Source organism: Patagioenas fasciata, chromosome 2, assembly GCF_037038585.1.
Source record: "Patagioenas fasciata isolate bPatFas1 chromosome 2, bPatFas1.hap1, whole genome shotgun sequence".
Lineage (NCBI taxonomy): Eukaryota > Metazoa > Chordata > Aves > Columbiformes > Columbidae > Patagioenas > Patagioenas fasciata.
The window spans coordinates 151,297,959-151,312,504 of record NC_092521.1 but is presented as its reverse complement, the minus strand read 5'-3'; the positions used below and the strand labels follow the sequence as shown (position 1 = coordinate 151,312,504).

The 14,546-nt window shown below is 42.0% G+C and overlaps 1 protein-coding gene across 8 annotated transcripts in view; it reads right to left on the bottom strand.

Moving 5' to 3' along the window:
- Nucleotides 1–12,543, bottom strand: part of MYO3A (myosin IIIA) — a 118,836-nt gene extending 106,293 nt beyond the window's left edge. For 5 of the 8 annotated variants that reach the window (XR_011737763.1, XM_071805247.1, XM_065832412.2 and 2 more), the window contains exons 1-3: nt 12,179–12,302; nt 4,584–4,668; nt 3,137–3,319 (exon numbers count right to left, since the gene is read on the bottom strand). Coding sequence is in view for 7 of the 8 variants with exons in the window: in XM_071805247.1 (XP_071661348.1) it covers nt 3,137–3,304 (168 nt within the window). In the remaining variant the exon portion in view is untranslated. Of the gene's footprint in view, nt 1–3,136; nt 3,320–4,583; nt 4,669–12,178; nt 12,374–12,490 lie in introns of those variants that run through there. The other 3 variants (XM_071805249.1, XM_071805250.1, XM_071805248.1) reach the window with 2 other exon arrangements.
- Nucleotides 12,544–14,546: the final 2,003 nt, after the last annotated feature.

Sequence of the window (14,546 nt, the reverse complement as noted above, 5' to 3'; positions counted from 1 at the left end):
CAATTTGCTATTTACAGTCAGTCAAAAAGAAATAGAAATGAAAAATCAATTCACTGCCAAATAGAAATGACCATGGCAGACAAAAGGGATACTTTGTGTTCCAATGAATTAGATTCCTCATTTTGTTCACCACCAAGGGCATCTGCCCCTGAGAAGACTTTGCTCACTTGTTTCTTATACAGGTCTCCACAATGCTAAATCCAACTCAAGTTGCTCAAGTTTGTCTTGAGACCAGGTTGACTGGTCTCAAAGAACTTGGCCTGTCACCGGTATCTTTAGGAACTGGGTTATTAAACTTTCATATTGTGATTACAAGAAAAAGTCTTCTCACAAGGAAGGGTTTAGACATTTTTTTTTATTGGAGTAGTCAAACAATAGTAGAAATTTTCCTCTTTCAAAAAAAGGAGGAACTTGCTGTAAGTTAATTTTCCCGTAAGCACAACACAGAATACAGACAATTAAAAAAAAAAAAAAAGATGCAAGGAAGGAGAAAAAAACCACAGCACTGAGAGTGGCAGCAGAAGGAAAGGGAAGAGAGTGGAAGATAAGAAGAGATGAAAAAAAGAAAATGTATCTGGCAAAAACAAGCGGATAGATCATAAATAACAAAACATAAAAAACCAAAGAGTCGAAAACCCAAAAAACTACACACAAAACACACGATAGCCCTGCCTGCCTTGTGGAAATTGGAGTAGAATTAGCCCACTGTCCTACTGTGATTTAATAGAGGTTTCCGTCTCCTGAGGGGTACTCAGATTTTATGAGATTTTTACTATTACAAGAAGAAATGAAAAGACAGAGAATGAAATGAATAGAATATTCCTTCTGTGCATACTAAAAAGAAAAATCTTCCTCTGTATTTTATGAAGGAAGAAAACCCGAAATATTTGGTTGAATTTAACATATTTACCTGCATAAGAGTACCTCTTTTAGAAACAGTAGAGGGAATATTTTCATGTGAACTTAGACATTTGACATAAAGAATTGGAGAGTTCTAAAGGATTAAACACAAAATGCTTATTTCAGTTTCACATCACACATGATAATGTAGTTTCCCAGTTTAATTTGGAAATATGAGTTAAACCAAGTGATATAAAGACATTGCTTCTGCTTTTTTTTTTCAGTTTATCTCTCAAATGGCAGAATTCTGAAACCATCTTTAAAGAAAAGAAATTGTAAAATTTTAAAAAGAAAATACAGTGTCTTTTTCTTCATTGCAATGGCTCCCTCTGCAGCCATCGATACTACTTTCAGTTTGAACAAAAAGAACTAGCTTATTGCTTTGATGCTATTTCTAATATAGGATTGCCATTTTAACAGTAATATGGAGGTACAGCAGCTACTTCAGACATCCTGAAAACAGGAAGGGTGAAATAATAGTATTCTCAGAATAAAAAGGAGAATACATTCATGTAAAAGATTCAAGTCTTTGAGTGTGATATTGACTGCATTACTTATTTTTTCATTAAAATGAGGAATCTGTTTTCATCAGCTATACCATTTCCCTCCTTCATTTGCTTATGTTGCACCTTTATCCACAGTATTTCTTCTGTCTTCTTTACATTCTATGCCCTTATATTGTTCTTAGTCTGTTTCTCTTTCCTCTAGCATCAACTTTACTACCTCTTCTTTCTTCCTGTCATCATACTTTATGCTTTTGCTACAACCTCCGAAGTCTACACAACACTGAAAGTTTCCCCAACGCCTTCAGTAAGCCGTGCCATAGCCACCTGCCACTTAAGAATCATTTCTGAACACTTGTGAAATAGATGAAAGCAGAAGCATTTCCTGCCATACAGGCATTTAGATGAACACCAAGTGCAAGAAAGTCCTGCCTGTTCATTGTAAGCACAAGAACCTTGTTTACAGAAAGCTGCAGAATCAAAAATAGAGTTTGAAATGCATTTGAATTCATCAAGATCCTCATCACTTGGCTGCAAATCATGTTTACTTTGGGAGAGGTACACAATATTGAATTGAGATGAGCCCCCTTTTGTTGCTTTGAAAGCACGCTGAAATTAAATCCAGTTCAACAAGAAGCACAATAAAGATAAAGCAAGATGTTACGTTTTCAAAAACACGTTTCATGGATTTAGGGGCCATGTGATTATAATTTGACACTGTGTGACACGCAGGGGTGGACAGAGCCTGTGTGGTGTGGCCGTGCAGCTCCACCCAGCACTGCAGGGTCTGGGCCCGCACAGCCTGCGCTTCCCTCCTGCCCAGAGGCCGTGCGATGGCAGCACGGGCCTCATTGCCCTGCCCTGGGAGCGCAAAAGATGAACCCAAAGGGGCCACCTGACACAGGAACAGCTCTCGTCCGTGTTTTGTGGGTTACTGTTGTTGAGAAAAGTCCCCAGCCACATGTAGCACCCCTGAAGTCAGTGGAGTTTGCCTTTACAAACCAGACTCAAGTTCTTTCTTACTCTTTGAGCATTAATCTGCCACTCAACAAATGCCACTTATTGAGAACAAAAACATACTCTGCAACATAATAATTACATCTCCCAGTCACCTGGTGTTTTGTGTGTAGGAGCTATTACCTTTGTATTTTCCATTTGGAAAGATGGATACCTCTTTGGTATCTAAGTATTTTGGCACACTCTGAAAACTCAGAGCAAACGATAACAATAAAAATAAAGTACATTATTTTATTTTTAAAGTATCACTCATAGCATGTAATTCAGCTAAAAGCATATACTCAAAATAGACGCTTGAAGGTACACCTAAAGCACTTAAAAGTACGTAACTTTCTTACTGGCTATTATGTAAAAAAAAAGGAAAAAAAAAAAAAAAGAAAAGGAACAACAATAAAAACAGAAGCAGCTAGGACTCCTGGTAATGAAAAGAAAAATAATCAGCTCTGCTTCTGAAAGTAAGAGATAAACAAGAAGGAACCAAAAATAAGAGTAACAAAGTTCAGGTATATATTTGACTTCTACTATATGCAACCACTTCCAATATCACTTATGATATGAAAAACACATTGCTAGCTAGCCTGATACTTAGCAGGCTGAAGCAGTTTATTTCACTGTCACTTCCAATGCAAATGATCTACCAAGATAAAAGAAAAAAAAGACTACATAAATTCACTTACAATTAGATAAAAACAAACCAAGTAACTTAGGTAGCTTACGTGAACAGGATCCAAAATTTTGACTGCTGCTTTGCTGCCATTTTTCTTATTTAACACCTTGAAAACTTTTCCATATGTTCCTTTGCCAATAGTCTCAATTATTTCCCATGTATCTGAAGGATCAGGAAAGCTATCAAATATTATTGTTTTCCCAGTCAACGGAAGCATCTCAAATGATGGCTCCTATGAAAAAGAGATTTCAGTGTTCACTCAATAAATGCTTAACAGCAATTGGTTTCCTACAAATGCAAAAAGAAATACACATTCCAGTCTCAAACACTAGAAATGTTTTTGCAGGTAGTGTGCATGCACTGAAAGCATAATGAACAAGAAATGCTGCACTTACTACACGTACGCGCAGTCAATACAATACGAAATGAAGAGAAATTCAAATAATAATTTGAACTAATTTCAGGCTTGAGTTAAGTCAGTAGAAGCTTTCTTGTGCACTTCAATGAAACTATAATGCCACGCTGAGACTTTTTGAGGGGCACAGGAATGGGAGTCACATTCATAAAATGCAAAAGAATTTGGCTCCATTACCAAGAATTAGGCATGAAATAGGGGAAAACAAAACTAAACCAACCTACCACCATGTAAACAGCAGCATTAGGTTCATTCAATCTTTTACAGCAAATGGTCAGTTTTATAATAATCCTGCTTGTATGGGAATATAGTGGAAGATCTGTCAAGGAGGTTACTTAAAATGTAAATATGTTCAAGTGACTTGCACCTGTCTATAGAAAAAGCACATTCATCACACTAATTGTTTTACTGACCTTGTGTGCTTGATGAGTAGAACCTCTGTGTTAGATAACACAGGCCTGCGAGAAACTCTAGGCACCTTATCACTATGTCTGAGATTTCTGCTTTGTTGTGAGAAAGAGCAGGAGGCTGCGCCTGCCTGAAGCCTTGAAATACAGGTGAGCTCAGCAGGCCCAGTGATCTTCCAGCAGGGCTGAACTGACCAGCGCCTGCGTCCCCGCTTGTGTCACCTCTGCCGGGGAGCTTAGGTGCTACTTTGAAGATCACCCAGTAGAGAGGTAGCTAAAACAAAACTTGCTCTTTGCAATGCATTCGTGGCTTCTGGCTCTTCTTGCAATGTGCCTGCGTATGTATACACACTGCTCTTACCATTTGAATTTTTATACAGATCTCACAAAGTCAAGCAGATCAAAGTGGCAGATATTTTTACAGTATTATGATCTTCTGACAGCCAAGCATTCACAGCCATGGAAAATGTGTTCACTGAGGTACATTCATAAACAATTGTTTAACATACTGTAAAAGATTATCATTTTACAATGATTCAATTGCATCCATACTGACCAGGTTACACCTATGCCCTGGTCAATGGCGCCTTCATAGTGACCAACTATCCAGCAGCTACAGTGGTAAAAAAGCACACCCTAACCTCAGACAAACAACAATAAAACAGAAACCTCACCTTTATCCGTTGTTAGGAACAGCCAAAAACTCAGTAGAAATGCATTAAAAATTGCTTTCTCATATTCTTAATGGTAGAGCCGAGACTGAAAAAGAGAAGGGGCAGGGAAGAGGACAGACTCAAGCTCTTACTAAGTAAGCAACCAATAAATGAGCCAGCTACTGAGGGCTTAAGTCCTTCCTGAACACAACATGCAGTAAATGACAGAATTTTCACATACCTATTTCAAAAATTTGTATATAATGCTTCATAAACAGACTGCAATGAAATTATTCTTGGATTTTTTTATGTCAACAGCACAACACTACACACATAAAGCATTTTATATTACTTCAGTGACAGAAAATGCACTGTGATACTACACTTATTTTTTTTTATAAGGAAGAGAAAAGCTTAAATTTCAGTTTCATCCATAGCTTCGAGCATACTAGCCATACTTTCTTTATTCATCTGCTTATTGATACTACCACATGTATCTTACTACACATGAAACATATATCCACTATCCATACAGTATGTATACCAACTGGAAGCAACTGAAGTGGCAACATACGTTGTACCAGCTCTTTCCATTCTCTGACACGCTTACTGGCATGTCACGTATATTCAGACTAACTTTCCACTGGAAAATACCAGCTTGCCTGGGGAACATGGGGCTCAGGATTCTTCACATCACTCTGCTCTTGGTTGATTAGCTCACTGCTGAGTGAAAAGAGAGGGTTTTCTTCTAACTCTTCTCACCCCTCATGTCCTTTTTTAACATATACATGACTATTACCAACTTCTATACCCGCTCATGCAGTGAAGTGGTGAATATCCTCCTAACACCAGGAAACCTGTAGCAGTCTGTTGCGTACTGAGGGCTGCATCCAGTACTGGCTCAGCATCTTGATTTCAAGAGCTTTGGGAACAAAATGACCTAATTTTACCTGCTACTTGAAATGTTCCTTAAACCAAACCAAGGTTAAGGTCAAAGTAAAGATAGAAGATTAAGATCCAAAGACATGTAGCTGTAATACGTAAATCTTCAAATTTCCATTCCAGATACAAAATCTGCTTTTTCCTTCTGTCCAACCTTCCCTCTTGGATTCATACAGACACAACTCAGCCAGGACATTGACTGCAGTCTCTTCCCAAGGCATTACCTTTCCACCTCATCCCTCGTATTTACCCATGCCCTGGGAGTGACAACACTTGCAGACAAAGTCACCTCTTCTCCAGAAAATGACTGCTAGAGACACTGTCATATGTTTGCATCTTCCTCTGCAAATCACACCAGTTGCACATCACCTTGTCTTAAGAAAATTTACTACATGCTTAATGCATTCAACAGCTGTCATACTTAGTTCAATAATTTAAGAGTGCTATTCCAGAAAGAATCATTCAATCTAATCCTTCGTATTTTGACTTACAGCTTCAAAATCATAACTTGAAAAAGTTATATTGAACATTGTATTCCCTCACTTCCACCATGTTTAAGAACAAGTCCCTGCAGACAAACTGTTCAGCTTCCACTTCTATTATTAAAAATATATTAAATAGAATTATTTCAACTGTTCTGTTCTGAGTGATGAATAATGTTTTATTACATCTCAGTGAGGTTGAGAAAACTGATATTAATACAAAATAAAACCTCATAATTCACCAATAAATTGGACTGTCTCTGGAATACGTCTGGATGTCCAGACAACTGAGTAATTTATCATACCCCTCACCATTAAAAATTTACTTTAAAAAATACAATTTACAACTTTATCCAAACTTCTGAGCTTGGAATGTATCCTTGAACCTCTAGAAAACCCATTAAAAATACTTCTGATGTGCTCAGTGTGACAGTTCCCTCAAGTCCTACTCAGATTTTGGCTTTCCAGGTTCAGACCTCATGTGTGCTGGGAGCAGCACCATGAGGTCAAAGTCAGAGCACCAGATAGGCAGGACAGCTGGTCAGAAAGAGCTGAAGGGCCATTATAGCACCATTATCTCCTGCTAACCCATGTCTCATGCAACCAGTCTCTTTTGTCTGGCAGCTTCTTCAGAATCTGCTAATTTAGGGAAATGGTAAAGGCCAAACCTCCAAACTGGAAAGTATACAGTACCAGCTTACCCAGAAAGCTTTTGAAGTGGAGAGGAAGGATGAGCACTCTCACCCTTGGCTAGGACACTCAATCTTTTTTTTTCTCTTTTTTTTTCTCATAAGTGCACCAATTAAGAGTTATGGGTTACAAATAATGAAAACTTATGACTTGAATGGTGAATAAGTGAATTGATGTGACACACCAGTCTGGGCAAAAGGGGAATTGAGTCCCTGTTTGTTGTGTTTGTTTTGTTTCTTAATGAGCTCAAGAAATTTTATATCACAAAATATGTTGCCCTGTAAATTTGAGAAATCCAAATGGACTGTGACACAGTGATTAAATTCAGGGTATTTGGGGTGTTTTGGAGTTCCAAGACAACAAGTCAGTGTAACTGGGTTTTTTTGTGGTTTCGTTTTTCCTCTAAGAGGGGGTCTGTTGTCAGTGATCTGGCTGTCACAGTTCTAAGAACAAACTGGGTAAGGATTCTTTCTCAACCAGCCCTACATAATCTTTTGCTTCCTAGGTCACCTCAAACATACACACCCTGTGCAGCAGACCTCAGGTCACGTACTAGAGATATCCAGACTACATTCCCCCTCATTTTCAGTATCTAGCTAGTTTGGAGAGGGAAGGGGCAGCCTCATGAATTACATAGTGTATCTCTTGTGGACTATCTGATTACAAGGGCATTCAATGAAGCACATTTATTACACCTCAAACCCAAGACGCATACCAATTGCACTGTCCAGGGCTATACTGTCAAGGTCACAGAGCCTTACAGACAATAGAGTCAAATGGCAAAAAGCAACAGACTGGGTTGCAAGCATGACGGAGCCTGAATTTCACATGGAATCATAGAATGGTTTGGTTGGAAGGGACCCTAAAGATCACTTAGTTCCAAGCCCCCTGCCATGGGCAGGGACACCTTCTGCTAGACCAGCTTGCTCAAAGCCCCATCCAACCTGGCGTTGAACACTCTCAGAGATGGGGCATCCACAGCTTCTCTGGGCAGCCTGTTCCAGGGAGTCCCCACCCTCATGGTGAAGATTTTCTTCCTTATATTCAATCCCAATCTACCCTCTTTCACTTTAACGCCATTAGCACTTGTTTTATCACTACATGTACTTGTAAAAAGTCCCTCTCCGGCTTTCTTCTTGGTCCATTTTAGGTACTGAAAAGCTGCTAAGAAGTGTCCCTAGAGCCTTTTCTTCTCCATGCTGAACAACCCCAGCTCTCTCAGCCTGTCCTCACAGGAGACGTGCTCCAGCCCTCTGATCATCTTCATGGCCTCCTCCATACTCACTCCAACAGGTCCATCTTCTTCTTATGTTAAGGGCCCCAAAGCTGAATGCAGTACTCCAGTATTTTTACTGCTGTTTCATACCACCTAAGTCTGCAACTTCTTTCTAAACCTTCCCCCACCCCAACATTTTCTGAACAGATCTCCATCGCATGTGGATGAAAGCATATCTGTTTCCTCCATAAGGAGCTGATAAAATGAGATGCACCTTTCCTCACGTCATTCATTCTCTATAAAGGGAGTCTACATGATTAGCAGAGCAGATACTTATTAATATATAACTATAATGAATCCAGCCTCTAGGTTTCCATCAGCATCTTGTCTCCTGGCTACCGCAATCTTCTGGTCTTCAGAATCAGAACCAGGATCTTCATTGATACCATTCAAAATCCACCTACTGCGGCCTTCTTTGATCTCTTTTGATTTTTTTTTTTTTCCACATTGACCCCCTTCCCATTGCAAACACTACTGGTGTTTAACCAGACAGCTCCTGCACACATCCTATCCTGTAATTTGCCAGACATCTTCATATGTGTCATGGGAGGCGGATGTCAGGAGCCAGCAACATTAGTGTTCATTGTCCATTGGATCTGTTACCTCTGCGGAGGTGAAAACTGCGCTCCTTCAGATTCTGAAACATAAACCTCTGCCTAATGGGTACCAGAAAAATAATCAGCCTAATAATAATAATAATAATAATAATAATAATAATAATAATAATAATTGCAGGCAATGTGCATTATAGACTGCTGTGGCTTGTTATATCAAAGAAAAAAACCCTTCTCACCTCACTCTTTTGCCACCTGATGCCTCTATTCAATATCTAGTTTATCTTTGGTCTGTTACTGATATCAAGGCACAGTGGGGCCTTGAAATACTTAATACAATAGCACAATAAAATCCCACAACACATTTCCTCTTATTTCATGAGTTTATGCCACACTGATCATACCTACATGAGGCTACAATATGCCATTCATCATACTAAGACCTAACGCTTCCTGGATAAATGTCCAAATAATTTCATTGTTCAACCATGAACATGGACTGCAGCTCAGACCCCGAGCTGGTATAAATGTAGCTGTAATGAGCCATTTATGCAGCATACTATCTCATCCATCAACCAAAGAATAAGTTTTGCCCTCAAAATTCCAATACCACCCCCACTTATTTCTGGGGGACATTTGGCCTCTGATTTTGATGATGATACAACCCACATCTGAATGGTAACTATAGTCAAACCTAAGCTCAGTGTGAGCAGATTATCTAGTTTGGCAATTAGTTACAAACAACTGTTTAGAATACAATTGGGTTTTTTACCTCTTTTGTCAAAAGCTGAATAAACAACATTATAATTTCATTCAAAAATAACAACAAAAACATAATTTTTCATGATTACATAATTTTTGTACTATTTATGCATGTATCTGAATTATCCTCTTTGATTGTACATCAATTTGCTTACAACTTTCCACTCTATACATCCCCCTACATTCTACAAGAACTGAACAATCGTCTCTCCCATCTGCAAGAAACTTTCCAGAGGCAAAAAAACCTCTTTAGCCCCAGTTATGGTAGATAAAGAACAAAAATCAGCAACCTTCTCTAATAATTAGTCCACTTCTTTCACTGCTTTGTGCTTACATGACTAAGAAAGACATAAGAGCTGAGATTCACTTCACTTAATATGTGCACAATATACCTACTGGAACCTAAGCTAGATACTATAATCCCATTTTAGTCAGTCAAAGCAATCAAAAATTCATTTACCTGACCTGACTAGCATCTACCTTAGCATAGGAAGAGTTGCTCTCCAGACTCTATCGATTATACTGGCCAAGTCTTTATTAACTATACCAGGAACACAGTTATTCAGCTTCAGATGTAGACACGCTAGATGAAGTGAATTCTATCCTACTTAACCACTGGTAACAGAGCTATAGCTTGACAACTGACACAATGAGTATGAGCTCCATGCTACAGACAGGGAAACTGCAAGCCAGCCACATCTCATCACCTTGGAACTAGCAGGCAACTTGAACATTGTCTGATGATGCACAGAAAAGGCAAGAATCATGCAATGACATTGCTGAGGAAACTTTAAACCCAACAACCGAACCCTAAATTAATGTAAACACAGAAATAAATGGTTACTTTAAAGCATTTAGAGGCAAGGAGTGGTGATAAATTTAGCTTAAACAGAGACAATGTATTTCCTGGGCACAATTCAAAGTATATATGTTAATCTTAAGGGCTGCTCAAGGAAAAAAATGGATCAATTTTTGAGGACATTTTTTAGTGTTCGCTCTCTGAAGGGCTGGGTAACTGCTGCTTCTGTTTCTAAAACCACTTTTCCTCTTGCTGACTGTTATCCAGTGACAACCTTCCTAACAACGCAAGGCAGCTTTCAGAGAAACTTGATGCCTCTGGACTCCTTGACCTTTGTAAAACTTCTGCACGCAGTAGAGAAACTGTACTGTGCGGTATTGGTACTTGATCTCCTTCTATTGATAAATGCATATTGGGTGTCCACACTGACATTTCATCTGCTGATTATTATTCAGCCGATCTCGACATTTCGACTTGCTGCAGACTGAACTGCCCAGCCCTGCTCATGGGGAGGCTCCAGCTCTTCACTCTCTGAATGTTTTCATAGGGTGCTGCTGGAAGAGATCTACACCAGCATTAGGTTCCACCTTGGTTTTCTTCCATTCCCCCCATGTCCTACAACAGTCACAGTCCTACTGCATGAGGAGGTTTACAGTTCTCAGGAAACTCATGGAGCCTCCTCGTGTTTTTAAGCAACAGGTTACAGAATCAGCAAGGGCTGTAAGCATTCAGATTAATCTCATGCAAAGGGGCTGCCCACTTGATGACAGTCCTTCAGAGCTCAAACATGACATCAGTACAGGATCCCAGTTTTCTGAAGGCAACCTTTAGTTACAGGAAGAAGGTATGAAAAGAACACAGAAACAAAATGCTAAATTTAATTATTGCAGTCAAGTTTAAAAGCTCTGATATTTTGAAAACAAATGAGAGCTAAAGATTTTTGTGGGAACTGTCATCCAACAGAAAATATTTATGCAGGGGCATTACAATCACAAAAACAAGACTGATAATGGAAGGCAGAATGGTGTTATTATCAAATTGTATTTGGAACTTGTGCCACCAGAAGTAATGAACTGACATTAGCAATCCATGAACTGAATCATATCCAGCTCATTTTGTGGCTCCCAGAAGAGAGGCGCTGCAAGTGATGAGAATAATTTTTCAATGACTACACACTAGATCAATACATTAGCAAAGAACCCAGCTTTCAAATCTAAAGAAGCACTTAATTTTCCTATTTTAACACAGTAAAACTTTATAAGGCCATAAAAATCAATATGGTGCCATCTCGCTCAGTCCCTATTTCTCAGGAACTTTAACAGCTGTGAAGTGGCAACTCGAAATCAATTTAGCAGTTGTATCAATGAGCTTTGGCAGGGTTTGAAATTAAAGTGATACAGCCATTTGACAGAAACGTAAGGAAGGCATTATGGACAACAAGCAAATCTGCTAGCACTTAACATCAGCAGGCAATAAATTACAAGGTTAGCGCGTGTGTTGGGATGTTGTGGGCACGGTGAGATTTGGCACGTCCCGCCGGGGCGCACAGTCAGTCACGCTGCAGGGCCGGGTGTCCCTCGGGAAGGCAACGCCAGGAGGCTCAGAGCCCCCGGGTGAAGCACGAAGCCGTCCAGACATTTCCTCTGAACACTCTACACACTTTTCTTACTCAGAAACTCACTCAAAGAAAGAAAAAAAACAAGCAGGATATACCCAGGGGCCTGAACGAGAGAGCGCAGGGGACAGTGCCATGCCGCAGCCGCCGCACGCCCCCCGGGGCCGGGATGGCTCCCAGCCCGTGCAACCCCGCTCCCAGCCGCGCCGCCCGGCCACGCCTGCCCTCCCGGAGTGTCCGGCCGGACACGGCACCGTCCCGGCGGCTGGAGGCACCGTCCCGGTCCGGCCCGCCTGCCGCGCCACCCTCGGGGGCCGGTCCGCCATGTCGGGGGGACCTGGGCCGCCCCGAAGCCCCTTGGCGGGGCGGGGCTGCCGGGCAGCACTTCTGCCGCCGTGGCTCCCTGGGGTTGCACAGCGGCGGCGGGGCCGCCAGTCAGTCACCGGCCCCGGGACCCCTCTCCTGCCCTGCCCGCCGCTCCCGGGCCGGGGATTACCCGCAGCGAAACCTCCGGTCTCCGCAGAGCGAGCCCCGCCGAGGGGGCTGGGGCCGCTCCACCTCCGGCGACCGTGCCTCGGATTCCCCCTCCTCCTTCTCCGGACGACTCCGGCCCGGCCCGGCCCAGTCCCGCCTCGGGGTCAGCGGCGGATGAGCACTCTGCCCCGCTAATCCCCCGCAAGCGCCGGCAAAGCCGGGAGGGCTCGGCCCGCCCCGGGCAGGGCGCGGCGGGGGGCGCCGGGGCGGCCCGGCCTCCCCTCCCGACGGGAAACGGGCGGCTGCCGAGCCGGCCCGGATGGCCCAAACCCACCCGAAATCCCGGGCCGATCGCCTCCAGGGCGGGGTCGCAGCCTCCAGGCCTGATCCACCCAGCGGGGGATTTCGCCGCACCTGTCGGGCACGTGGCACCGAGGGAGGCTGCGGACCCAGTTTGGGGGAGCTGGGAATCGTGGCCCTGGGGCTGCCAATAGCCGCACTGCCCTGTGTAAACCTAATGGACTTACCTGGTCCGCTAAAAATAATTTGAGATCTGGTACGTGCACAGAGCTCACGTTATTACCTGTTGCAGAGAGGTGACTACATAGCACAACGTAAGTGTAATACATGATAGCTGGTTGGAGTTGCAAGACAAAGTACTCAAAAGTTGGGAAATGGATGAATTCTATGAGTACAGCTCCTATTTGATACATAAGCCAGTCTTTAATTATGTTTCTTACGTTTTCTTTGTATGACCCTTGCCACATCCACTGCAAAGAAGCAGCCAAACTTAGCACGAGGGAACGTGTGCCTCCATTGGAGACTTCTGCTGTAGCACTGAGTTTGTCTCCTTCCATTTCCCTAATAACATTTGAATCTAGATTGTGTTTTCAGACAGGTCTGACATTAGGGAAGTTGTTTCAGAGCTGTCTATATTGTACATCTTTTCATGATAGCGGAATAGAGACTGGATAACTCATGGATGGCCTTTCCATGTGAATATATCCATGATGGGAAAGGCTGCTTATCCCATCCCAAACATCAAAGAAATTGCATAGACAAGAAGCCTTATAAAGTTCCTCATTGTGGGAAAAACAATAGAAAGTTCTATATTCTTAAACCCCAAAGCTAAACATTCATGAGCCAGATATTTTTAAGGATAAAGAGCGTCCTTAATTCCCTTCATCAAAACACTACTTCCGTACTGTATAAAAATTGTTAACATTTCTAGACCGTGAAGAGCATTATGCACATAGAAATTGATGAGGAAAGGTTTAAGGTGTCATATAGTCTTTATTAACTCCTTTCATTGCTGGCTGCTCTGTCCCTTCATAACCTTTCCTGCTCCCCTGGTTGACACCCTACACATATACAAAAACAAAATGAGCTTCCTTGGTTTATAATCCCAGTTTACTAATTGAGGTTGGAAGCACTAGCAGAATAGGGCTCCAGTTGTAAAAACATCCGCAAGTTTTAGGCTTGAATTGCTACATGAGCAGCATTTATGCAAAGCTCCCCCCTCCCTAAGGCAAGCTCTCAATGATTTTAGTTGTGCCTATAAGTACCTAACACCCTTTGCCTTTAGGCTGTGTGTCTGGCTGGATGGCAGATCACATGTAGAGACACAACGGTCATATTCCAATTGTGCAGAAGCTTGACCACAGTGCATCATGAAAAAAGCCTAGAAGCCTCTCAGTGGAGACCCAGATGCAAAAAGCGGAAGGTGCACACTCACACCGCCTGGACAGAGCTGGTGTGCATCCAAAGCTGGAACAAGGAGCTGAGAAGTGCTTAGACACAATCTTAGGAGCCAGAAAAGAGAATAACTTCATATGTCCCCTTCAACTCCCAGCAGTGCTGGCTGAAAACAGAACCACTGCTGCCCACCCTGTCTGCTTCTTGATATCGGTGTGCCAAAGTCACTGTTCTTAGATCTGAAGACCTGTAATTCCCTGTGAGCACTCCCTCTTCTTAGGTGAAATGGTCTGTGAAACTCCCCAAAACTAGTATCTGTTTTGTTTAGATGATCCTGAATGATGTATAAGTAGTGGCAGCCCATTGCTGCAGTAAGAATGCCAGTTTAAACTAGTAAAAGTCACAACCAACCTCTGAAGCCTGTAAAGGCAGCCACTGTTCAAGCAAATAGGAAGTTTCAGCCTTAAGTGAATTAAAATCTAAGTGTCAAATAGACACTGATTGTGCTGGGAAAGTTAGGCAGGAGGTGATGACATTCAATGTCACGCATCCTAGCCACACTACTCCTTTCACTTTATTTTCACTTCTCATCTTCCTCTTTCTCCATCTCAAGATGCCTTGGCTTTTGCCCCTCTTTTTTCCCAAACATTTATGGTTTTTCTTTTCTCTAGGAAGCCTTCCAGATGAGATTTCAG